Source organism: Cyprinus carpio, chromosome B1, assembly GCF_018340385.1.
Source record: "Cyprinus carpio isolate SPL01 chromosome B1, ASM1834038v1, whole genome shotgun sequence".
Taxonomy (NCBI): Eukaryota; Metazoa; Chordata; class Actinopteri; order Cypriniformes; family Cyprinidae; genus Cyprinus; species Cyprinus carpio.
Window position 1 is genome coordinate 25,216,208 of NC_056597.1, and position 26,534 is coordinate 25,242,741.

A 26,534-nucleotide genomic window follows, 5' to 3' on the forward strand; every position below is an offset into this window, starting at 1 on the left:
GTTTAGGGTTTCACTCCAAATGCAAAAGCATTTACAAATGTATGTATTTATGTACTTTTTTCAATTCAACTTACATTTAAATTAGATTAATTAGTTTTAAGTTACATTTAAAAGTCTTTTGACAGATCTTGGGCTTTCAGAAAATGAAATATATATTTTATACACAGAAAGACCGGACATATCATAGACAGAGTGATGAAAAATGAAGGAAAGGAGATACCTTAATGATGTGTAGTTTGGGCAGCAGGTTGCAGTCGGCCAGCGTGAGGTCCGGTCCATCCAGAAAACTGCGTGTGGACACACCGGGATCATCTACGCTGTTGGCATCTATTTCCTCGGCCAGCGGCATCTGCAAATACTCATCCAACCTCTTCAGAGACTTCAGAAGAGCTTTCTCCAGACCTACATACACACAAACAAACACAGCTCAAAACAGAATTACAGAAGAAAAGAGCCTCGTTTCATAATCTTCGATAAAACCAATTAAACTCACCCTCCTTAGCTTCTTTACGAGGGTTCTTGATGTAGGCAGAAAACTTGGCAAATACATCTATTCCTGCTGTGTTGGATTCTGGATGCTTTGCTGCCAACTTTGGGAACTTAAAAAATGTACCAGGGTTAATTTGGAAGAATCTTTTAAATGGCAATGGCAGGTGAAGCGATAGTAGGTACCGTGGTGGGGCCAGTCGCTCCTCGAGAAACTCCTCGATCTTGTTGACGTCCACAAGCACCTCTCCGTTGAAGGTCATGAATGGAGGGTTGGTTCCTGGAGCGAGATCCTGCAGATCCGCCGGCTTTCTGTGTGACACGGATCAACAAACCTGCCATCATCAGTGTTGCTATTGTTAACTAAACTACAGCAGAGACGCCCAAAACCAGCACATGTGGGATAAAGTTGGATGAAATTTGATTTGGCCCGCCATACCATGAGGGGGGGGGGGGAGGAATAAAAAATGATGCCATTGAAGCACATCTTCATTTCTAATTTAAATTAAGTTTTAGTTTTTTTTTTTTTTTTCATCAAATAAATACATTTGATTTGTGAATAAAATGTGTAAAAAAATATATTTACATTTTTGTCTAATTATTTATGCACTTTTTCATGCAATATATTTTAATATAATATAGTTGCAACATTACCCTTCAAATTGAAAAGTCTGGGAACCTCTGAACTAAAGCTATCAAAAAATAATTTTCATTAATTGAAATGAAGCTAAAATTAAATAAAACAAAATAAAATAAATATAATACATATTAGATGAAAAAGATAAAGTGGCAAGTGAAATAAATTATGTTTATTTGAAATACTAAAATTATGCAAAACTAAAACTGAAAAAAAAAAACTACACAAACACACACACATACTGTACACACAATAAAAATAACAAAAGTTATTAAAATTTCTAAAACTAAAATTAAAATGAAAACTTAAAAAATAAAAGCCAATTCAAAATATTAATAAATACTATAATTAATAAATATGAATATTAATAAATACTATAATTGTAATAAATAGTACTAAAACAACACTACACTATCCTCAGTAACCATAGTCAAGAATTCCTAAAGAAATGTGTACAGGATTGTAAATGACATTTCTATCATTATTCGTAAGCAAAAGTATATTAATGGAGTTAAAAAAGATCCTGATATCCACCAAATTCTTACATAACTGATCAGAATAAGATATTTATTCTATTAGGAATCACTCTCCTACATTTATATTTATGCATCTTTTCCAAAGTGACTCACTGTACATTGCATTCAATACATTTTATCAGTTAATAACTCCAACAAGACATTAAAATGAAATGCTATTAAAAATAGTGAAATAATATACATTTCTGGATATTAATTAAATTAATCTGTAAAAACACTAATTTCTATTGCATTCAATACATTTTATCAGTTAATACAATACATTCAACCTTACGGTGTGCTACAGGAACGTCCTATAATGGAAAAATGTGTGTTCTTGTGTGTGTCTTTATCTGTGAATGCTGTGCTTCACCTCTTGAGGTCCACAGTGGTGACGTTGAAGATGACTCCTTTCAGCCAGAGGATCATGAAGAGTCTCTGAGAGAACGGACAGTTCCCGATACTCTCTCCATCACTGCCGGCCTGAGACACACACACACACATTATCCCATCAATGCTCTTCAAGAGACCAGAGTACAGCGTGTTTGAAGGAGCTTTTGATTGTGTTTGCTCTGCATAGCAAACACTTCTAATGCATCGAGACACTGTATGATGAAGTGAGGATTTTAAAATGAACTTTAAAATATAAATTACTGAAATTATCTCTTTTTTTTAGTTGAATAGTTAAGCTCCAAGATGTACAGAAAATCCAGAATAATACATAAGTCATTAAAAAGACCTAACATATTATGAAATATATTTAATAATATTTAAAGTGTTTTAAATATGCAATTCGGCTAAAGTAATTACTTTATGTGGTTATTAACTCAATGATTTACACTTAGATTACTTCAAAATCCAAACAAGCTTATTTTAGCATATTGTTTCACATCAATTAAATGACGAAAAAAGGTTAATCGGGCAATAAAAAAAAATGAAAATAGTGTCATTATTTACTCTTCATCCACTTTTTTCCAGTTTCTTTCTTTTGTTAAACACAAAAGAAGATATTTTGAAGAATGTTGGTAACTAAACAGTTGACAGCAGCCATTGACTTCTGTTTTTAGTATATTTTAGTATATAGTTTTTTGACTTATTTACCTTCAACTGTTTGGTTACCAACATTCTTCAAAATATCTTCTTTTGTTGATGGTACCTTTTGACTTAATTAGTATTTTTTCCATTCTGTGGAAGTCAATGGCTACCGTCAACTGCTAGGTAACCAACATTCTTTAAAATACTGTCTTTTGTCGATGGAAGCCATTGACTTCCAGAGTATTTTTATACACTATAGAAGTCAATGGCTACCGTCAACCGCTAGGTTGCCAACATTTTTCAAAATATTTTCTTTTTTTGATGGTACCCATTGACTTCTATAGTATTTTTTCCTCCATACTATGGAAATCAATGATACTGTCATCTCTTTGGAAACCCATAATTTTTACAAAGTATCTTCTTTTATTGATGGTAGATTTTGACTTAATTAGTATTTTTCCATACTATGTAGGTCAATGGCTACCGTCAACTGCTAGGTTATGAATATTCTTTAAAATACCATCTTTTGATGATGGTAGCCATTGACTTCCAGAGTATTTTTTTCCATGCCACAGAAGTCAATAGCTACCGTCACCTGCTTTTGGTGACATAACATCTATAGTATTTTTTTCACAATATGGAAGTCAATGGCTACCATCAACTGTTTACCAACATTCTTCAACACATCTTCTTTTGTGTTCAACATCTGGAGAAACTCATACATGTCTGGAACATGATGGTGAGTAAATGATTGAAACACATACATAACGAAAAAACATTAAGGAGATAGATTAGATTGGAATAGATAGAAATATGATTTTTTTTGTTCAGAGTTTTTTTTTTTGGTTTACTTTATGTATTGTATTTTGATTTGATAGTAAATACTGCCGTTTCCTATTCAAATGCTCAAAATATGAAAAACAAGGTCATTAGTTCTTCTAAGGATGATCGTGGTGAGATCTTATTTTCTTAAAAAGCTGATTGATGGTAGGGAAGACGTTTTTTTTATGTTATATATAAAAAAGAGATATTGAGATATGGCTGCAGATATACTGCTTTTACATTTCTCACAAATCAAATCAGCTTCTCAAATGCTTTCTCTGCATGTATAAAAAGTCTTTTGCTCGGTTCTCTGTGCATCCAGAATGGCTGATTTAATCTGGTAAGAGCCTGTCTTCATCTTCTGTGGGTGGGATAAACGCTCAAATGTGACGAGACACTGAGACGTTTGTTCATTGTTATCAGCGATAGAGACGCCGTTCATGAGATGTGTGTTATGAAGGCATTTTACAGATCAACATTGTAAAAATGTTCTTTATGATGATGGGAATCTCTATTATGATTTCCAGTGCAATAATCTAGAAATAAACTATATGCATTACCATATGAAGGGTATAATTGCATTGGTGTAAATATGTGTGTCCGGATTGATTTATTACTGTGCTACTGTATTTATGAGTTTGGAGGTTGTGAATGATTGTGTGAGGTCTGAAGATAAGCTGCCTTTATTAACAGGCTCAAAAAAGTATTTGATGAAGGAAAATCAGACTAACATAACACCAGCAGAGGGCAGAGCTTCATTTTTAAGGGGTACTGCTAATAATCAGGCTGTGTGCTCATGTCAAAGTGAATAAATTCAGATTATAAAACCTGATTTAGTAAGCCACATTTGAATATAAGCATACCTGTAAAGGCACAGTAATTACACTACACTATTCACTTGCAGACACATTATTGAGCAGAGGCAAAACTCATCACTTGAGTCAATAAAGAATAAGAATCAGCCGTTTGTCATTGAATAACAGGCACAGGTAACATGCCATCCATCACTTAGATCCTGTTACCAAAGCAAAAATACTGCAATAAACACAAACCAATCATGAGACAAAAACTGATGCTTGTTTTGATTTGTTCGTGATCTGAAATGAGGAGTGAGATTGTGGGAGTTGAAACACGGACAAAGGCCATCTTTGTTACGGGAATCGCTCTGCAGAAACATACGGGTGGGATTTAAGGGCATTTTTACCAGGCTTAACGTCCCGCTGGTGCTGGTTAGTTTATTTAACAAGAATTTGGCTGACGTGAGAGCTTTGTTTTGAATGTTTCAAACAATTCTAAAAAAGAATAAATAAATAAAGCTATTGCTGTAGTTTTGCTTGATTAAGAACAACAAAGTTTAACAAACAAATAAAATACATTTAAAATAAAAAAATAAAATAAAAACAATTATTACAAATAATTATAATTTATTAAAAAAGTTATTTATTATTATTTAAAATATATATATATAATATATATATATATATATATATATATATATATTATTTATTATTTATTATTAAATAATTATTAAAAATAAATAAATAAAACAAACTAAATATTGATGTAGATTGGCTGCAAGAACAAAGTTTAACCAATAAAATAAAATAAAAAAAATACTATACTATAAAACTCTATAAAAAAACTACTTTTGCTGTTTGCTTATTGGAGCAACAAAGTCTAACAAATAAAAAAAATACATTTAAAATAAAATATATATATATATATTTTTTTAATTATTAAATAAATAATGAAAGAAAAACTGCTATTGCTGTATAGGAACAAAAAACAACAAAACAATTTAAATAAATATACAAATCTCTTGCTGTAGTTTTGCTTGGTTAAGAGCCACGCTCACAGTTAAACTAAATGAAGTAGAAATAAACACATATACATGAATCTACACATAAATAAATAAATAAAAAGAAAAATAAATAAAACCATCTACTGCTGTAGTTTTACGAAAAAAAATTAAAACACTTGAAAGAATACCAGAGCACATCTATGTTTAACTATAATGTTATGTTTTTAGTATGTTTTATTTAGGGCTGTCAAATGATTAATCACGATTAATCACATCCAAAATAAAAGTTTTGTTTACATAATATATGTGTGTATACTGTGTATATTTATTATGTATATATAAAAATACACACACATGCATGTATATATTTAAGAAGAATATGTTATGTTTATATATTAAATATATTTATATATAATATAAAATATAAGAATATAAATATATAAATGTATATACATGTAAATATTTTCTAAAATATATAATTTATGTGTGTGTATTTATATATACATAATAAATATACCCTGTACACACATATATTATGTAAACAAAACTTTTATTTTGGATGTGATTAATCGTGATTAATCATTTGACAGCCCTAGTTTTATTGCATAAACTTTGGTAAACTTTGGTCTACATAACAGCTGAACAAGTTTGACTCTTGATTAATATTACTGATTAAGAACTACACTCATAGTTAAATTTAAACAAACAAATAAATAAATAAATAAATGTTTAACATCTAGATACTTCAATTTTGCACTATAGTGTTGCATAATCTTTGATGAAGAAGTCAAGGCAATAGAACCTTATTGCAAAAGTGACACCTAAAGCCAGTTCTTTGTTGAGAGGATACTTTATATGGTATTTTTCTATTGGGAACGTTCTAGAATCAAGAAAGAAACACCGCAGTGGGTTGTGTCAGATTCACTTTTAGCTCACTAATCAATCCATCAGCTCAACAACAGCCGAGAATAATCTCAATTTACTAAGTGCATTATATCACCAGCAGCAGCCATTTATACAGCACATCACAACACAGACTTTGGCTTGAACCTTAAGCCTTAATATAGGGTACTACTTCAGATAAACTGTTTATCTCATATGAACCACTGTAATTAAAACACCTTGCTACTTAGTTTAAGCTATTGCTGTTTCTCGTCAGATCAGTGTTGAATAAAAACTTTATTTTAGCTTTAAAGGCCAGTTAAAGTGCATTAGCTACCAGTATATGGTACATTTCTTCCACTTTCATGCTGGTTTTGGCAGGTCACTCTGCAATAACACTGTGATCAAGTTAATGCACCTGCAACAATAACCAGATTAACCAACTTGTTCCAATAACACTGCCCTGGACTGGGAATTACAGTCTGGTTTTCTAGAAGCGGGATGACAGACCAACTGACCAGTAGAGCAAAGACACTAATGCAATTAGGGTTAGTGATAGTAACACCATCTGCTGAGCAGAAGGACATGCTGTCATTGTAGGAAACTGTATGCTAATGTTGATAACAAGACAAGGCCTGATCATTGTCTTTCCTATTTTTTTGTCATCGTTTCTACAAATATCTGAATTTTGTTTGCCTTTTGACAGTTTATATGTATGTAACGTCCTGCCCTCCCTTTTAAATGATCAGTTCCCACCAACATTTTATAATATTTATTTTTACCAGTGTTATTTTATTATTATTTATATTATATAGGTCTACTATTATAGTATCAATATTTTTATTAATTAAAAGTTTTTATCTATCATTTTATTTCCTTTCAATTATTATTATTCATAACTATTATTGATAAATTATTAATTTATAGTTAATTAATAATTGTTAATTTATTTCAATTGTCAATTAGTTTTTAGTTAACAATTACACTACTGTCACAGTAAAACTGCGGTAGCACATTTGATTTAAAAACAGTACAAATTCTGAAATATTATTACAATCTAAAAGAAATGTTTTTTTTTTTTTTAAGTAAATATATGTTAAAATATATGTATTTTCAGCATCATTACTCCAGTCTTCAGTGTCACATGATCTTCAGAAATCATTCTAATATGATGATTTGCTGCTCAAGAAACATTTCTGATTATTATCAATGTTACAAACATTTAATTGCTCGATATTTTTGTGCAAACTGTGATACGTTTGATTTTTCAGGATTCTTTGATGAATGGAATGCTCAAAAGAAGCATTTATTTGAAAATTTTTATAACATTATGAATGTCAGCTCTCATTAATGCATACTTGCTAAATAAAAGCATTAACTTTTCATTGATTGTTACTTATGTAACAACCTTCCTTAAAACTTAAAATGAAAGCTTCTGACACTTTTCAGATTGCACACTGCCGTAATAGACCTGCAGTTTTTTGTTTCTCGTTAACTTCTAATACTCCTATATACAGATAAATCTTGACCATCATCTGGCTATTAACAATAGAAGGTACCTTCACATAGAGGGAGATCTGCAGGTCATGTGGACTGCCCTCCTGTTGAGCTGGATTCTCCATCTTTGTCGTATTTTCCGGGGGTTTTTCCTCTTCCTGTTGAACTACAGCAGCTAGCCCAGGGCATCCATTCGCCATAATGACCTCTTGACCTTTGGCCTTGATGTTCACCTCCCCTTCACTGCTCCCGCGTCTGACCCGACTGCCGAGGGGCTTCGGCGGCTCTTGGAAATGGGCATCTGAGCTCTCGCTGGCCTTCATCCAGGCAGGTATGGGGAGTTTACGCCCCCCCTGGGCTTTCCTCCTGGGCTCATCTTCAATGACAGCCTTGAGCTCTTCTAGCCAATTCCCCGCCCCCTCCTCTATAGGTGCTGGCACTTCTTGTTTTGGCTGTTCCTTCGCAGCTTCACCTCCCTCTGCGACATCCCGTTTGCTATTGCCCGGCTGTTCCTGCTTCTTGCAAACCCCCTCTTCTACAACCTCAGGCTCATCAAGCGTCTGTTCCACCTTTGTACAGCTTCCCTGCTCTATAAGAAGCTCCTCCTTCTTGACCAGCTCTTCTGTAATCTCTACACTCTTTGAGCATCATCTACCTCTTCATCTGCTCCTCTTGTTCTCCTCAGATCCATTGACAATTAATGATTCGGTATCTCCTACTATTTTCCCACAATTCTCCAAATTGGTGTCAATCCATTCTAGTCTTTCATATTCTTGTACCAACTGATCTGAATTCTGGACCATCTCCTCTATGGTTCCACCAATCATCTCAGCTGATGGTTGCTCTGTGGCAGTCCAGTCAGTCGACCTTTCTTCAGGTGCATTGTAAGTGCTCTTTTCATCACTACTTGTCTTGAAGGCATCATTGTGCATTGGCTCTCCAGCTGCTATACAGTCCTCCAATAAAGGCACCTCGGTTGTAGACTGTTCTTCGCTAGCATTATCAAATGTTGCAGTTTCTTCCTCTTCCCCAAGACTCTGAAAGTCTTCTATAGATTCTCCTTCACTGGTAGAAACTGTCCGTGGCTCTTCGTCTACATCGTTTTTTACACCCTCATCATCCCAACTTTCCACTTTCACCTCTTCACGCTCCTCTTCTTGCAAAAGTACGTCACTCTTCACTTGCTGAATTTGATCCTCTCTGTACTTGTTTTTTATTTTCTCAAGGAGGCTACAGGTAAACTCTCTTACCTCAGACAGGAGAAACTCCCGATGTTCCTGTGTCTCCGTCTGCCTTCCACTCAAGGTTTGCATTTGTGGTTCATCGCTTTCCATTTCATCTTCATACAGCGTTTCCAACTTGTGATCTGCTCGATCCTTGTCCAGTTCTTTCAATGTTCTTCCGAGCTCTTCAGCTTTGTTTCGAAGTTCTGGAACTTGTGTTTGTGTTGACGCTGGCAGTCCATCTGTTACCTGCAGCTCAGGCGTTGTTAGTTTAGCGTTTATGTCCACTTCTTCCTCCTCTGTCTCTCCAGCATTTAACTCATTTTGCAGAACCACTGTCTCTTGGCCAACTTTGTTCTCTACATCTTCCATATTATCCTCTTCCTCTGTTTTATGAATGATCACGTCTGTTGAGAGCATTGCGTTGCTTTCTCCGCCATCATCATCTCCAATGTTGATATACTCGTCCACCTCTTCGGCCAGTTCAACCTCATCTTCCTCCTCCTGCTCTTCCTCTCCAGTCCTCCGACCTTCCATCTCCATGCATGACCCAACAGGATGGTGGATGACAGCTCCGTTAGAAATCTCCATGTTGATACTCATATCGTTTTTGGCCTGGGCCATAATTCAAACTTAGAAGAGTGTTTAGAGTTCACTATGACTGTGTAGAACTAGCACACCAAAGCTCTCCTGTCTACTTCTGCAGACTATGTTCTGTAAAGGTAACTAGGACTTACTCTCTCTCCCCCCCTTTCTCCTCTGGAGGATTATGGTAAATTTCGCATTCTGATCCCCACATGACTTGCCTGCCCTCTCAAATCCGCTCCAATGGGAGCCTGGTCAGCTCAAGATGATCGGTTTAAGGGTAGGGCAGGTACTTAAAGTAGTGACTTGGAATTCGCCATCTTGTTTACTACCTTAGATAAACTGAAAATAAATATATATATATATATATATAAATAAATATATATATATATATATATATACAATTTATTTTCAGTATTTTTGTTTTTTAAATTGATTATTATTACATTTTATTTTAAGGTACATTTTAATTCATTACATTTAAATATCGTGTTGTGCTTTAAAGAAGTACACTTATTTACATTTTAATTTATTTACAAATAATGTGCAATTAAGTGTCCAAGAACATACCATTTAGTTTGCACATAAGTTTAGTCTTTTTATATTATATTATATATAATATACTATATTCATTAGTTCCCTTTTTAAAAGTATGCTAAAGTGTGCTTCTTTTTTTGCAAATAGATAGAGATAGATAGAGATAGATAGATAGATAGATAGATAGATAGATAGATAGATAGATAGATAGATAGATAGATAGATAGATAGATAGATAGATAGATAGATAGATCTTCTTATTCTTATTTATTGCAATGAATTAAGACAATTTTTAGTGTAAACAGTATCAAAAAATCCAACCAGTGCATTTAATGATCTTTAGCATGTGCATTACAAATCTGACCAAAAGAGGGCACTCAAAGACCACTTAACTGTGTTAATCTCTGCCTTAATCATATTTAAAATACAAGCACTCTACACTTCACACAAACATAGCTATTGTTTCCGGTGACTCTTGCGCTTTTTGTTACATTTTGAACAATATCATTTTCACAAGGAATACTTACGTCGACCAATGCTTCATGCACAGCGCTCGTGCGTAAGCGGAAACCACGACGTCATATCAGCTGTTTTGGCCCTCAGTGCAGGCTGTCGCAAGTGTAGACGTCATTTTCGTTTCAGGAATACATCACGGGTTTGCTAGCAACACTATGCAGCACATTTCATGTGCACTAGCTTTGCACGAACAGTAGCCTGTGTTAGCTTGAGGGGTTTGGAGACGCTGCTTGTGCAGGACGTAGAAAGTGGAGCATGACGCCATGAGCTGAGCGCCGAAACGTTTGAGATCCAAAGCACCGCAGTTGAGATCAAAGGCACCGAACGCCGCGGTTACATCTGTTGCCATGCAGCAGTCAGAGAGCGGCGGAGGGGCGGCGACTTCTGAAGTCCAGCTCAACCAACAATCCAACGCGCTCATCGCGTGTAAAGTGCCAGAAGAGGTATTTAATGAGCAGCAGCTAAAGGTAGGCGTGCATTCGCTCTGCTTTTACCCCGATTATCACCCGCTTTACCGCAGCAATCAGACCCGATCTCGCGGAAGTGTTTTCCATCAAAGTAGTAAGGCTTGTGGGCCTTAAGCATTGCACCATCAAAAAGCTTTTTATTTATGTCATGGTAAAACCATTTTTTTTCATGCACCTTGTTTTTTTTTTTTCGACATGCCAGGTACGCCGTGTGTTTGGACATTGTCCCTTTGTGTCGAAATGGTAGTTGCGTATGCACCACAATAATACATTGTTTTGGACATTTTATTTTGGGAATGTGATGTCTTTTCTACCTTCTTTTACTAAAATACACCAAAAAGTGCCATGGCGCTGCCCTGTTCTCTTGGACATTATACTATGGTATTTTGGAAATTGATAAATTTATTTATTTATTTATTTTTTATTTTTGGACAGTACCACAGTAAAAAAAAATTAAGGGTGCACGCCTGTAATCTACATTAATTTAGGTATGAAGGTATGAAGGCAGGCATCACGTGTATTTGTAAACATGCGTCTTGTGTTTAATAGAAAATGCATTGCGATTTCACTTACCTTAGTCATATTTGTAAACCTTGCCTCAATACTAAACCAAACCTACTGTGCCACTGTATGAGCCACACAGAATTCATTTTATGTAGAATCTGCATTACATGTATAACATTTATACATAATGTTTATAGAGTTTGTTTCTTCATCAGATTTGTAGAAATGTAGCATTGCATCAGTGTCTCAGCAATGGATGCTCTGCAGTGAATGGGTGCCATCAGAATGAGAGTCCAAACAGCTGATAAAAACATCACAATAATCCACAAGTTATCCACACCACTCCAGTTCATCAGTTCACATCTGGAGAAGACACAAGCTGCTATTAGTAAGAAACAATTCCATGATTAAGATGTTTTTAAAGGTGTCACACAGACCCAGGCCCGGAAATGCAACAAAACTGGTTGCTGTGAAAAAGGGTGTTCTTTACAATACCATTGAGAAATTTTAACCAAAGGATGTTATAGACTTTTCATTAAGATCTTAAAGAATCATATCAACTTGATTCGATATCAACTCTGATGACCCCTTTAACTTCAAACTATTGCTTCTGGGTTAAACCTTCTGTCCAAGTCCATAATCCATAATAACACTTCCTCCAGTGAAAAAGTGTTCTGGTCTGATTCAGGAGAGATATTTGCACAAAACGGCTCTAAACAAATATGTGGCTGGATTTTGTTGTGAGAGACAACATGATATGGACATTTTAACTGGAGGAAGTGTTATTTTGGACTCGTATTTTAGCCAGAAGCGATGGTTTGAAGTTAAAAATGTCTTAATAATGGATTTGTTTCTTACAAACATGCAGCTTTTGTTAATTGATGGACTGGAGCAGTGTGGATTACTTGTGTTTTTATCAGCTTGTTTGGACGGCACCCATTCACTGCACAGTAAGTGATGAAATGCTAAATTTCTCTTCGGCCCGACCTTCACCTGTTTTAGTGGAAAACTAACAGCACACAGAAGGAGACCTGAGGCATCATTTAGATGTATAGCACCAATGATTATCGATTGAAGTTTAATACTAAGTTTGAGCAGAAGTAATCCTGATGCTCGACTCAATTCCTCAGTTGGTGCTTCTTTTAGTGATGTGATTCTTAACCCAACACAGTCCATTTTCCATCTTCTCCCTCATTTTCCATGCTAATAATATGACTATGACCCATTGAGATCTCTGTTTGGTGAGGGTGTTTGAAGCTTCCACAAAGCCATGGCTTATTTTAGCTCCACACCTGCTTTACTGCTACAAAAGGACGTTCAGCGAGGAACCAGACTCCTAGAAATATCCTTGACCCCAGCTGCTCTCATGGAAAGGAGAGCATTTGTTGCATTGCATTTTTTTTCCCCACTAAGGTCAAAGATCGCTCGCTGTCATAGCTGATATTTATCTCTTGAAGCCACTTATGAAACATTTGTTTTTCTCTGCCGTGCATGACTTTCATCCCGGTATTGTTTAAAATCAGGCTTATTATGTAATCTCGCCATTTCCAAAGAGGTCTATTTTTAGCAGGATCTTGGATTAAGTATGGAATCTGAAACTATCCCATAAAAACGGCGAAGAAGGCCAGGTTTCTGTCAGGCTTACTAAATTATAAATAAACAAGCTGTGCTTTTCCATCAGACAGAGCACTGCACAAATCTGATGTAAAGGTGAAGTCGCTCTTTTTTTTTTTTTAGCTCCGGTTTTTATATGGAAAAGCACGTAACATGCTGAATGGTCATTCTGTATCTTGTAGGTCTTCCCCTTGAAATGATAGTTCATTCATAAATGAAAATTGTTATTCCAAACTTGTATAAATTTCTCTGTTCATCAGAGCACAAAAGAAGGACATACAGGTAGCGTGAAATTAATCCGTAAGTCTTCTGAAGTGGAGAGCGCTTTATATGATGAACAGAATACAGTTTTTAAGCCTTTATTCACCTCAAAATTAAATAATTTGAGCATTGCATTTCCCACATTTGATGTAGTTCTTTAGTGGTAATGTTTGGAATGACAATGAGGCAAATGATGACAGAAAGTTAATTTTTTGGGTTAACTATCCCTTGTTTTATACAGACCAACGACTAGCAACCTACACTGTGATTGAGTCTGTATGTTTTTGTTTTTTTCCAAGTGTCTTCTGCTCACCAAGGCTGCACTAATTTTTTTTTTTATCAAAAAATACAGTAAAAATTGTGAGATATACAATTTTAAAATAGCTTTTTTTTTTTCTATGTGAATATCTGTTAAACTGTAATTTATTTCTGTGATGCACAGCTGTATTTCAGCATCATTACTCCAGTCTGTTCAGTGTCACATGATTCTTCAGAAATCCTTCTAATATGCGCTCAAGAAACATGTTCTGATTGTTATCAATCTTAAAAAAAAAAAAAATAATAATAATTTAAGTTTTGAAACTGTGATACATTTTATTTTTCAGATTCACAGATGAATAGAAAGTTGTAACATTATAAATGTCTTGAACGTTGCTTTTAAACAATTCAAAAAATCTTACTGACCTCGCATGTGTTATGGTTAGTATTAGATAGACATTTCAGGTCTACTTTATTCCACCAGCTTGTGGGTTTGAGAGGTAAAACCTTCACCTGTTTCTGTGTGTTTGTATGTCTGCCTGGCTGATGTTTGACAGCTCTACTTCACCCAATCCTCAGTTTTAATCATTATTAATAGAGCCAGTGAAACTGTACCAGAGATACTGTACCAGTAACCATTTCAGCACGGGGAAATGTTGGAGCTGTCCTGCATTATGGCTGAGCGCACATGTGGACTCGGCTTTTGTCCCCGGGATTGACCCCTGTCCCGTATGCATGAGTGCCTGCGTCTGTTCCTCCAGTGCAGGCACCGTGAACCTGGGTTCTGTGTTCTCTCTGTCACCTTTCATAGCAGAAACTGTGACTAGATGTTTGAAGCTAATGCCAGATGGTGTGTCACACTATGTCTGCGTGTTGCCACAGGGGCAGATGACATGAATACTTCTGAAGCGGATGCTTAGAAGTGGACCAGCATGTTACCTACAGTATTTATGCCTTTAGTACAGTAAATACAGGTTAATTTAGGGTCATACATTATGAATGACTGGGCTTAGTCTGCTCTGTGTCTGCTCAGAATACAGTGAAAAATGCAAAGCCAGACTAAATGATGCCTGCTCTGAGGCACCTCAGCCCCTTATTAGCAAAGTAGCCTATAGGTTTTTTTTTTACTGTATAAATAAATGCATTAATGCCAGCTCTAAGCAGTAATAAACAGTCTGTATAAAGCAGCCTAAATGCCACTTCAGAAGCGCTTCTGTGCCACCTTACAGTGTAAATTAAGCAGTTAGATAAAATGTTTGTCAAGACCATAAAGGCGGGGAGTTGCGATGTAGTTGCTAGGGTATTCTGGGTGGTTGCAGGGTGTTGCTATGTGGTTGCTAAGGTGTTCTTGGAGAGTTGCTAGGGTGTTGCTGATGCTTGCTGAGGGTGATTTGGGGTAGTTGTTACTAGGGCGTTGCTAGGATCGTTCTGGATTGGTTGCTTGGGTATTCTCATGTGTTTCTAGAACATTATGTGGTACTAGGGTGTTTGGGGTGGTTTCTACTAGGCATTTGCTCTAGATGGTTTCCAAAGGTGTTCCAAGTGGTGCTAGGAGGCTGCTAGAGTGTTGCTATACAGATGCTAGGCATTGCTGGGTGGTTTGCTAGGGTGTGTTGCTATGTGGTTGCTAAGGTGTTCTGGAGTTGCAAGGAGGGTTGCTAAGGGGGGTTGCTATGTGGTTGCTTAGGTGTGTTTGGAGTTGCAAGGAGGTTGCTAGGGTATTGCTACATGCTTGCTAGAGTGATCTGGGTGGTTGTTACTAGGCACAGTAAGGCAGTTGCTAGATCGCTCTGGATGGTTGCTATGCGTTTTGCTAAGGTGTTCTGATGGGGTGCCAGAGTGTTACTATACAGTTGCTGGTGTGATTTGGGGTATGTGGTTGCCTGGGTGTTCTGGGGTGGGTTGCCCTAGGTGGTTGCTATGCAGTTGCTAAGGTGTTCTGGAGTTGCTAGGGTGTTGCTTGCATGCTTGCTAGGGTGGTTTGGGTAGTTGTTACTAGGCAGTTGCTAGATCATTCTGGGATTGTTGCTTGGGTATTCTATTTGGTTTCTAGGAAACATTATGTGGTTACTAGGGGTGTTTTGGGTGGTTTTTCTACTAGGCATTTGCTCTCTAGATGGTTTCAAGGTGTTCCAATTGGTTGCTAGGAGGCTGCTAGAGTGTTGCTATACAGAGGCTAGGGCATTCTGGGTTGTTGCTAGGGTGTTGCTGTGTGGTTGCTAAGGTGTTCTGGAGTTGCAAGGAGGTTGCTAGGGGGTTGCTATGTGGTTGCTAAGGTGTACTGTACTTGCAAGGGGGTTGCTAGGGTGTTGCTACATGCTTGCTAGAATGATCTGGCTGGTGTTTACTAGGCACAGTAGGCAGTTGCTAGCATCGCTCTGGATGGTTGCTATGGCGTTTGGCTAATGTTTGTCTGATGGGTTGCTAGAGTGGTGGGGGGGGGGGGGGGGGGGGTTACTATACAGTTGCTGGTGTGATTTGGTATGTGGTTGCTTGGGTGTTCTGGGTGGTTGCTAGGCAGCTGCTAGGTTGCTCTGAATTGTTGCTATGCTGTTGCTAAGTTTGTTGTCAGTGGTTTTCTGGGAAGTTGCTAAAGTGTGTGCTGGTGGTATTCTGTGTGGCTTGCTAGGGAATTGTCAAGCAGGTTACTCGGGTGGTCTGGGTGGTTGCTATGAGTTGTTCTGTGTGGTTTCTAGGGTGCTCTGGATGGTTTCTGTTGCTAAGTTGTTCTGAGTGTGTATTACTAGGGTGTTGCTATTACAGTTTGCTAGAGTGAGTTTTGATTGGTTGCTAGAATGTTGCGGTGGTGGTTACCCCCACCCACGCTAGGGTGTTGCTATGCAGTTACTCAGGTTTCCTGGTGGTTGCTGTGCAGTTTAAGTAAAATGTCACTGTTTATAATAAATACAAAAATTAGGAAGTGTTCATCAAAGACAAAATAATTGCATTGAGAATTATCTATTTTCAGCAGTTATTATGCAACAGAATCAGGGAATTTGCTTGTAAAGAATTTAAACAACTTTGCCACTGCTTTAATAATAAAATTTTGGGGGTCATTTAAATCCCTGCCTTTGAAGTAGTTTACACAATGTCAGTATCGACCTAATGTTAGGATATTATGTAAATGGCTTGCATATGTTACCATCTTCATGCTCATCTGTGCCGCCTGGATATTAAATATCATTTGAGGGCTTATGTGTACCACACGTCTCACATATCAGCACAACTTATCCGCTGCTCAACCTCAACATGGCTCTTTGGCATAACACCCCATCATACTGTCTGCTTCCCTTTGCATTAAACAATTTTTTTATTCCACTCCACCTTATTTCGAGATTTTCATATTTCCAGTTTTTCCATTGAGTGCAAGAGATGTGCCGTCCTTCCACAGCGGAGAACACAAACCGCTGATTCGGTGTTAATATTCACAAAGACTCACAGGATACTAATCCTAACCATTGCAGTCTTAACCATCAACACATTCACCCCACACAAACAATAGTGAGTTCACAGCAGTCAGGCTGTGTTATCCTGTTGCCATTGTGGTGTAAAATGGTATCCCACGGTCATATGTAAACCAGGAGACATGGCAGGGAGTTTTTAAAACTGTACTAGAATATATTGCACAAAACAAAAGTTTTTCACAAGCTTGTAGCAATGGAATGATTTGTGGCACATTCGTCAGAGTCATTAATATTGAAACCAGTTCAACCATTATTAATCATTAGCAAATGAATGGTATGAAATCAAATTGATTTTAAAATGGTTAAACAGTGTGCACTGTTAGTACATGGTTAATATATCCATTTTTCTTAACTACGAAAATCAGTGTTTCATCCAAAATGAAACGATAACCAGCGTAAAAAGTGATTCAGGCATACCCACGCAAGACTCTAAAATAATGCAATATACAGCAACTACCTGTAAAATAACAAGAAAAATGTAAAACAACACAACCTAATGTACTTCCACTGAATAAGAAAAAGAAACAGAAGCATCTAAATAATGTAAGAAATAAATAATGTGATAGTTCATGCAGGGATTTTTGGGAATGTCCCTTGTTTACTTGTAAATTATATGGTAAATTCAACGTTGCATAAAAACCATTCATTTCAGAGTATTTTTATCATGATCTAGGTGGTCATGGTTACTTACACATAACCTAATTAACAAGTTTATTAACCATTGTTTACAAATTCTGAGAATGATTTTTTTTTTTTTTTTGCTATTTGTCACTATAAATTTTTTGGTAATTCATTCGGAAAAATCATAAATTTTACAGTATTTTTACAGAGTAATGCCATGTATTGGTAAACCGTATATGGTAAGGTTACTAACTGGTTATTTAAGTTTTACCAATTTTCTGCAAATGCCCTTTCACTGGTTTTTCACTTGCAAAACCCACAAATGTGCATTATTTAACAGTAAAATTACATATAATACGGGATGGTTAAAAGTTTTAACTATTTTTTGAAATGTACTTTTTTTCCACTGTAAAGTATATGGTAATCCACATAGCAAAAAACAAAACGCAAAATTGTTTTTTCCAGTTTTTTACAGTAAAAATGTAATGTTAAGCCATTTATATTTTTTGTATAATGTAAAGGCTAATTAAGTTAACCAATTAACAAGTTTTTACCATTATTTGCAACGAATTTGTTTTTTTTACTGTAAAGCTATATAGTAATTCACTTGCATAAGCCTAAATAATTTGACAATATTTTCACAGTAAAAATTACAAATTTGCAATGTTAAACCATTAACCGTTTTTTTCATAAGCTTACTTAAGAAGGTTAAACAATGACCAGCATTTTTGCCAGTGATTTTCTGTAGAAGTTTACAAAACTGCTCTTAGCCTTATAGGTAGTTCTATTATTATGAATAGTTATTTGGTATCAGGTATAGTGTCCTTCTTTTATGGCAGGAAGTAACAGGTTAAATGTGTGTGTTTAGCAATGTCACACTGTCAAATAAATTATGTTAGAAAAGTGGTTAAACATTACTGATGGACACACGTGAGAGACCGTAGGGATTGCCAAGGCCTTGTGGAAACATGCTGAGGGGAGCCGATGAGGATGTTGGACTGTGGCCCACCAGTCTGAGATGTCATGAGTTTTTTCCAGTTCCTCATTACGGAATTAGTCAGCAATGCAGCGTGAGAGACAGACCGAGGCGAGAGAGAGAGAGGGAAATGAAGGGATAGGTGAAGGGTTAGGAAAGGTATAGAGCGAGAGAGAGAGAGGGCGGTGCTCAGCAGCTCTACTATAAGCAGCAGCAGATTAAACCTGCACGTAAAGCCGTGAACCTCGCAGCACTGCTTGATTGCGTGCTAGAAACCTTCTGCTGGCACGTTCCTTGGAGGGAATTGCAATGCAATCTTGCACTTCATTACAGAGTCTCGTATTCCTTCTAAACTGAAATTATGCATCTTAAGGACTACATAAGTGCAATATCTTCCTGCCTGGTTGCTACAACCGGTGACATGAGATATTCAGTCAGGCCACAGATTCGGCGTAAGACTGATTGTTAGTGAGAGAACAAGTCAAGGTTTATTGTCATCTGGATGCATCTTCCTCTTGTCAGGTTTCTGGTGCTAATTTACACTCACCCTAATCATTGCATCGGTTTTTTTTTTGTGTTTTTACATTTCCATTAGCTTAAGGTTGGAGTCCCTTGTATTCTGTTTCCAAACCTTGACGCTCAATGCATAAACAACTAATCTGCTCATGTTTGTCTGCTGTTCTTGAGTTCTTCTCCAGCTCTCCTGTGTTTTAATGGCTGTCTGCTATAGAGACTATCTGACACAAAAAGATTAAAGGCTTGAAACAGAATGCTTTGTTTACATGTTTTTTATTGAGCTGATTTCTTTTTTGAGTTTAGGGTAGTAGGGTAGGATGATAGTTTTGGAACGGAACTGTATAGGAACTTTCATTCAAGGATTGCATTAAAATTGATCAAAGGTGACAGTAAATGCATTTATAAATGTTACAGAAGATTTCATAAAGATGGTTTGACACTTTCTAATTCATCAAAGTATCCTAAAAAATAAATATGCGATGAAATGAAATGGCGCTATTTTCTGTATTTTTTCTAAGTTTTTTCCTTATTTTGGCATCGATCAGGAGCAGTTTGAAGCTTTGTTCCCGTGCCATTTGATCCCAGCACCGTCGTTCCAGTTCTTCAAAAGATTTCAGACCAGGGTTTCGATCCAACTTCACCGATTTGCTGGCCGGGCATCCGAGGCCCGAAGTCAAACTCCATAAGAGTGACTTCAATGGAAAGGAGAATGCGTCTGTATTCGCTCAGGTAAATAACCCTCACAAAGAAATAATACATAAAGTCTAGCATGGTACCTTTTGTTTTCGTACAGAGAGCATTTGATTAATTATAATTTTATTATATTGTTCATGGTCTTACCATCTTAAAAGTAATTGGTTCATCCAAGATGTAGATGAGGTAAATGTAACATTACATGACTTGCCCATCCAATGGATGCTCTGCAGTGGAATGGGTGCCGTCAGAATGAGAGTCCAAACAGCTGAATAAAAACATCACAATAATCCCCACAAGTAATCCACAGCCACTCCAGTCCATCAAGTGAACATCTGGAGAAGAGACACAAGCTGATGTGTTTTCAAAAAAAACCAAAAACAAATCCGTCAAGGTGTTTTTAAAACAATGTATTGATTGCCGGCAATGAGTCCTGTAATCCCTAATAAAGCTTCCTCCATTGAAAGCAGCTGGTCTAGTCTGAATCATGGAGATAAAATCTGCACAGCTCAAGTGCTGTTTTACACAAGTAAAAAAATGGTACAAACAACAGACTCTAAACAAATGGGTGTGTGGAATTTTGATATGAGAGACAACAGAAGATGGACTTTTTCACTGGAGGACGTTTTATAAATGAGATTATTAGACTTGCATTTAGCCGGAAAGCAACGGTTTACAAAAGGTTAAACATCTTAATCTGCGGGTTTTTTTTTCAGCTTTTGCTTCAACAAGATGTTAACTGATGGACTGGAGTGCTGTGGATCTTGTGGATTATGTGATGTTTTTACAGCTGTTTGGACCTCCTTCTGAGGGCACCCATGAGTGTCACATCCTTTGGTGAGCAAGTGATACATTGCTGCATTTGTCTCTCCAATCTGATGAGAAACAAACTCTCTACAATCTCGTATAACCAGCGGGTGAAACATTTTAAAGCAAATCTTAATGTTTGTGTTTGATTTTTCATGAATGCTGAATTGTTAAAACATGTAATATCTTTAATGCATTGTCGTCCCGCTAGGGTTTGTATAGGCATGTTAAATGTAAATGAAAAGTTTTTGCCTCTTTCTGATTTGTTTGTTTCCTCTTCTCCCGTACAGTCAGTACATATCGGCAGTCCTCGTCTTGAGCCTCCTAAACCAGAGAAGCAGTTCCTCATCTCTCCTCCAGCGCCGCCCCCTGTAGGCTGGGCGAAAAGTGGGGACGCCAGGCCCGGCATCAACTATGACCTGCTGCGTGCTGTGTCTAAACTAGGACCAGGTACAACCCTATTTTACCTCATTTCCAGGGTATACCTTGAGACTAAAACCTTTTTGAGTGCTGAACTATATATATCTGCAACATATGCTGTGTATACAGTCAGTAAGGTTTTTTTGAATACATTTATATTTTTACTTCAAAAGTGACTGTAAAGACATTTACACTGACAAAATGTTTTGGAATAATTAAGATGTTTTGATGTAACTGAAAGAAGTCTTTTCTGCTCAACAAGGCTGTGTTTAATTGTTAAAAAATACAGTAAAAATGTGAAATATTATTGCAATTTAAAACAGCTGTTTTCTGTGTGAATATCTGTTACAATGTAATTTATTTCTGTGATGTGCAGCTGTATTTTCAGCATCATTACTCCAGTCTTCAGTGTCACAAGATCTTCAGAAATCATTCTAATATGATGATTTGCTGCTCGAGAAACATTTCTGATTATTATCAATGTTGAAAACAGTTGTGCTGCACAATATTTCTGTTGAAAGTGTGATGTATTTTATTTTTTGGGATTCACAGATGAATAGAAAGTAAAACAAAAAGAGCACTTATTTGAAATAGAAACATTTTGTAGCAGTATAAATGTCTGTACTGTCACCTCTGATAATTTAGTGTCTTTTTTGCTTGTTTGTTTAAATCATATGTACCCCAAAGAATCCTGGATAAAATAAAATATTATTACAATATTATTATAATATATTACAGCTTTCACAAATATTGTGCAGCACGACTGTTTTCAACATTGATAATAATCAGAAATGTTTCTTGAGCAGCAAATCATCATATTAGAATGATTTCTGAAGATCATTTGACACTTAAGACTGGAGTAATGATGCTGAAAATACAGCCAAGCATCACAGAAATAAATTACATTTTACAATATATTCAAATAGAAAACAGTTATTTTAAATGTTATTTATTTTTAGTTAGATAATTATTTTTATTTGTATTTTTTATTAGATATTTCTTTTTATTTAAATTTTTTTTTTATTTTTTTTATATTGTTTTTGTTTTTATTAAATTTTTACATTTTATTCTGTATCACTACAATATTAGTTAGTGGAATAATTGATGTTTGCAATGTTTTCATGTATTTTTAGGAGAACAATACGAGGCTCCACACTGGAACCACCAACACACCCAGTGTGATGCGTGCATGTCTGTAGGAGGGCGACAGCTCCGACAGCGAAGATGAGACCCGGAGAGAGGCGGCATCGTCGCGTGACCCAAGATCATCCAGACCCGCCGCCCAGACTCACGTCCCCGTCCGTCAACCAGTGAGCGGCTGATTCTGGGCCGTTTCATCTTTACAACCAACACTGGAATAACTAGGAAGCATGCGGTCATGCAGTTCGTCATCCTCACCACCGGGGAGGCTGGCGAGCATCAGATCCTCTTCCTAGTTAGCGAGGGAGTCGACCATCCTCATATCTCGCCTTTCATTTCTTAACATCCATCTCTGATGGAGTCAGGGACTTTGAGGACTTGGGAGAGTTTCTCTCATCTTACAATGTCATTATTTGCTTGACGTCACAACTGTGTATTTTAATAATCCGAGGGAAAAGCGGCGGTAAAACCTGAAGGAGTTTTCGTTTAGCACAAACAAACTGAACATCGTGTCTGAGGTGTGTATCGTTCGGGGCCACTAACATGTACTCATCGCCATTATCATGTATCGTCTCTCGTTTAGTCCGTTAAGCACTCATTACAGTCTTTGAAAGTCATTATTATTGTTGCTGAAGTTCTTCACGAGCTCCTCCCAAGTATTATGCACTTTAAAAATAGAGCCTTATAATGTGGTAAACTGACAACAACACATGAAGTACTTGTCTTTGTATATCGAAGTATAACTGTGAGCGCAGACTTTTCCGCCCTTTTTTTTTTCCATGTATAACCGCGTTTGATTTCATACAAAAATATATTTGTAAATTGGATAAAAAAGACACTTGCACTAAATTGTGTACTTGTATTATAAAATAAAATGTTGGCTATAAATAATTGGCTCCACGTAAGTATTGACAATACTATGAAAAAAAAAATGTAGCAAAAACTTAAAGACACTTGCACTAAATTGTGTGCTTGTATTTTGAATTTTGAAAAAATAAAATAGAATTTTCTTGTACAGTGTACTCAACCATCTGTTTTATTTAGAACTTTAAAAAGAAATCAGACAAATTTAAAGTGATATAAAAAGTTGGCTGTATGAATAAATAAGATGAAAATTAAATAAAAACATATTGATTATACATTGAACAAATTTGGTTCAAAAACTATTTTTACTCAGAAATCGCAAACAAACAATTACAAAGAAACAGCAAGTAACTAAATTAAATCAGATTTTAAAGAAGACAAACTAAAACAGAACTCTTTCATTCTTTTGTCATTTTAGATGTTTTTTTTTTATGAAATGTACTCAAAATCATTTGTTTTATTAACAGCTTTAAAAACAATTTTACAGTTACATAATCGGCTGTATGTGTAAACTAAAAAATATTGACTAGATAATTGGCTGCATGTATCAATAAAATTAACTAAAATAAAAAAGAATTAAAAAAAAGAATTGGGCGTAGAAGAAAGAATTTCCCACTAGTAAATTTTACAGTTCTGAAGAAACTACATACATAACCCATCATATTAAACATGAAATTTTAAAGTAGAAAAAGCTAAACTAAAATCGTCATTTGCAGTGCATCATGGGAGTGAGCAGTCGCTTTTAACCTGTTTTGTTATGATTCCAATTTCCATATTAACAGCGACTTTTTTCAGATGAATGAAACTGAATGCTTTAAAAAGAAATAATGATAATAAATAAACCCACAGAAGCACATATGATCTAACAGCCCTAATCAGTCATTATAGAAGAACATGAATGTGTTTCTCTGGCAGGCGTTCACCGTTGCGCTCTGTGACTTGTTCAATGAACCCGCTCTGTTGTGCTCTACTGTCTTTGGAGATGTCGTCCTCTTTTCCACTACTGTAGGAGTCGTTCTACTGTCAACCAGTGATTTTAAGCAACCTTAACATATTGTGTATATTTGATGTATTTGAATGTAGCCAATATCTTAAAAAAAAAAAAAAAAAAACTTCGAGGATTTCTATCAACAACAACAACAACAAAGATCTTATTCGTTAGGTAGCAAAATATAGAGGGAGGAAGCATTAACCTACCTTTAATAAAACTATCTTGACCAAAGAACTGAATCTAGTGTTTATTCATGTTGTGTGACTAACAGAAGATGAAAATTAATTTCGTTGCTCATTTTCTGCGTGATCATGCAGGATCAGCAGCTTAAGAATGATCTGCTTCATAATTAAAATTGCTTTCAAATGACGTCAGGATGGCAAAAATACATCAGGCAATGATGCTTCAAACTTTCTAGTTTCTTCTAAATGTGTTTGTGTGTTCCTGAGAAACTGAAATACTCTCATAATTCAAGGCACAATTTATGTTATTTCACCCCAAAGCAAAGAAAAATAATGTATAATGCATAAGGATTTTTTTGCATCGTGAGCCAGTACAACAAATAAAATTATGCGTTTATATAGAACTTAGGTATTCTATATATTATTATAAATGTTGAGTGTTAATAGGTTAATTTAAATACTATCTATAGTCTATACATATAGAGATTATTTTAACTAACAATAGTTAAGAAATGTTATCTATAAAATGTGTGTGTGTGTGTGTATTAGTGCTGTCGAATGATTAATCGCATATGAATTATATGTTTTTTTTTTGTTTTTTTTGTGTATTTGTTTTTTATGTGTATATTTAGTGTTTGTGTGTATGCATAATATACAGTATGTGTGTGTTCTGTGTATATTTATTATGAATAGTATTTAATATATAAACGACTATTTTTAAAAATATATATATATATATATATATATATATATATATATATATATATATAATGTATATATACACACATGCATAATAAATATACACAGCACACATACATATTATGTAAACAAAAACTTTGGATCCACGATTAATCATTTGGCGTGCTATATATATATAGTTATTTATTTAAAAAAAAATGTGTGTGTATATTTAGAAATATTTAATTTAATTTACATTAATAAAAATATATATCCTCTTTGGTGGGGATTCATTTGTTCAATTTTCATATACATTTCATAAACTGAGATTCTTGGTTGTATCCAGGTTTCAGACCTCAAGCATGTTAAACTCTACATCAAGTGTCATTTTATAGCAGGTTCTGTTCCAGAAAGCAATGCGGTATTGGTTAACAGGTCGATGTAACCTTGTCCTGCTCAGATTTCATTTTTCTGCAGCTCACAGTCGCTTCATTCAGTAAGAGGATCTGTACAGCGCCACCTGCTGGTCATGCACACAACTATGTAATGCCAGTAAAATAATACATACACAAGTCTTTTTTATACACGGTTTATTATACACTGCTGATTTGTTTGGGTCTGATTCATGAATACCAAAATTCTGAACTATTAAAATTATGAACACGCAGCATAATCGGATATTAAAAACATTTTTATTTACAAGCTTCAGAGAGAATAAATAAAAACTGTGTACAAAAAGTAAGACTTGTGCAGCAGTCCATGTTGCAGAGGCAACATCTGAATCCACCACTCCTGCAACAAACGGCATTAACCCTAAAAAAGGCCTAAGGCGTATCCTGGGGGATACAAACATTAAAATCAAATACAAAGTCACGTTTTTAAAAAATAAATCATGAAATTGTCTCTTTATGTTTTCTTAACCCTTTTAGAGTTAAGCACACTGCTCCGCGTTCTGTCAATCAATCCACGTTTATTCCCCGGTTTCCTCCACCGCGTCAGTCGAATCCTTCTTGTTATCGATGATGAGCTCCTGGCGTCTGCAGAGGCGGTTTTCCTCTTCATCTCCATCTCCTGTTTCAAGAGCAGCTTCTGCTTTCTTGCTCTGGTAGATCTTGGCTCCAGCAAGCGCCAAACACAACACGTAGGCGTCTTCAGTGCCAGGATGTACAGCAACAACGGCACGTTATCAGAACCCTGACAAACACAGTCACACACCATTATGATGACAACAACAACAACAACAACAACAACAACAAAAAATGCCATTACAATTCTTTCCACAAACATTATATCATTACCAGGCGTTATTATTCACGACTGTAAAATCATCATAACTGAATATGCAACCAAAAAAAAAAAAAAAAAAAAAAAGGATTGTTACATTGTTGCACTCCTCTGTTCGATACAGTTTTGTTATTGTTAACTCAAACATTTTAATTAGTGAAATATTATTACCACGAAAAACTTTAACCTAAATTGAAATTTGAAATGCTCATTTGCCACTAACTAAAAGAATTTTAATTTGCAAAATGGCAAAAAAAA

The 26,534-nt window shown here is 35.8% G+C and overlaps 1 protein-coding gene and 1 pseudogene across 1 annotated transcript in view; one reads left to right on the top strand and one right to left on the bottom strand.

The window, feature by feature from the left end:
* LOC122135907 (chloride intracellular channel protein 4-like) overlaps positions 1-8,305 on the bottom strand; it is a 9,139-nt gene extending 834 nt beyond the window's left edge. Inside the window, exons 1-4 of the mRNA XM_042717070.1 lie at positions 7,738-8,305; positions 2,012-2,121; positions 494-798; positions 221-402 (exon numbers count right to left, since the gene is read on the bottom strand). Of these exons, the coding sequence (XP_042573004.1) occupies positions 221-402; positions 494-798; positions 2,012-2,121; positions 7,738-7,998 (858 nt within the window). The 5' untranslated portion in view covers positions 7,999-8,305. The remainder of the gene's footprint in view (positions 1-220; positions 403-493; positions 799-2,011; positions 2,122-7,737) is intronic.
* Positions 8,306-10,576: 2,271 nt separating this feature from the next.
* LOC122135771 lies at positions 10,577-26,190 on the top strand (annotated as a pseudogene).
* Positions 26,191-26,534: the final 344 nt, after the last annotated feature.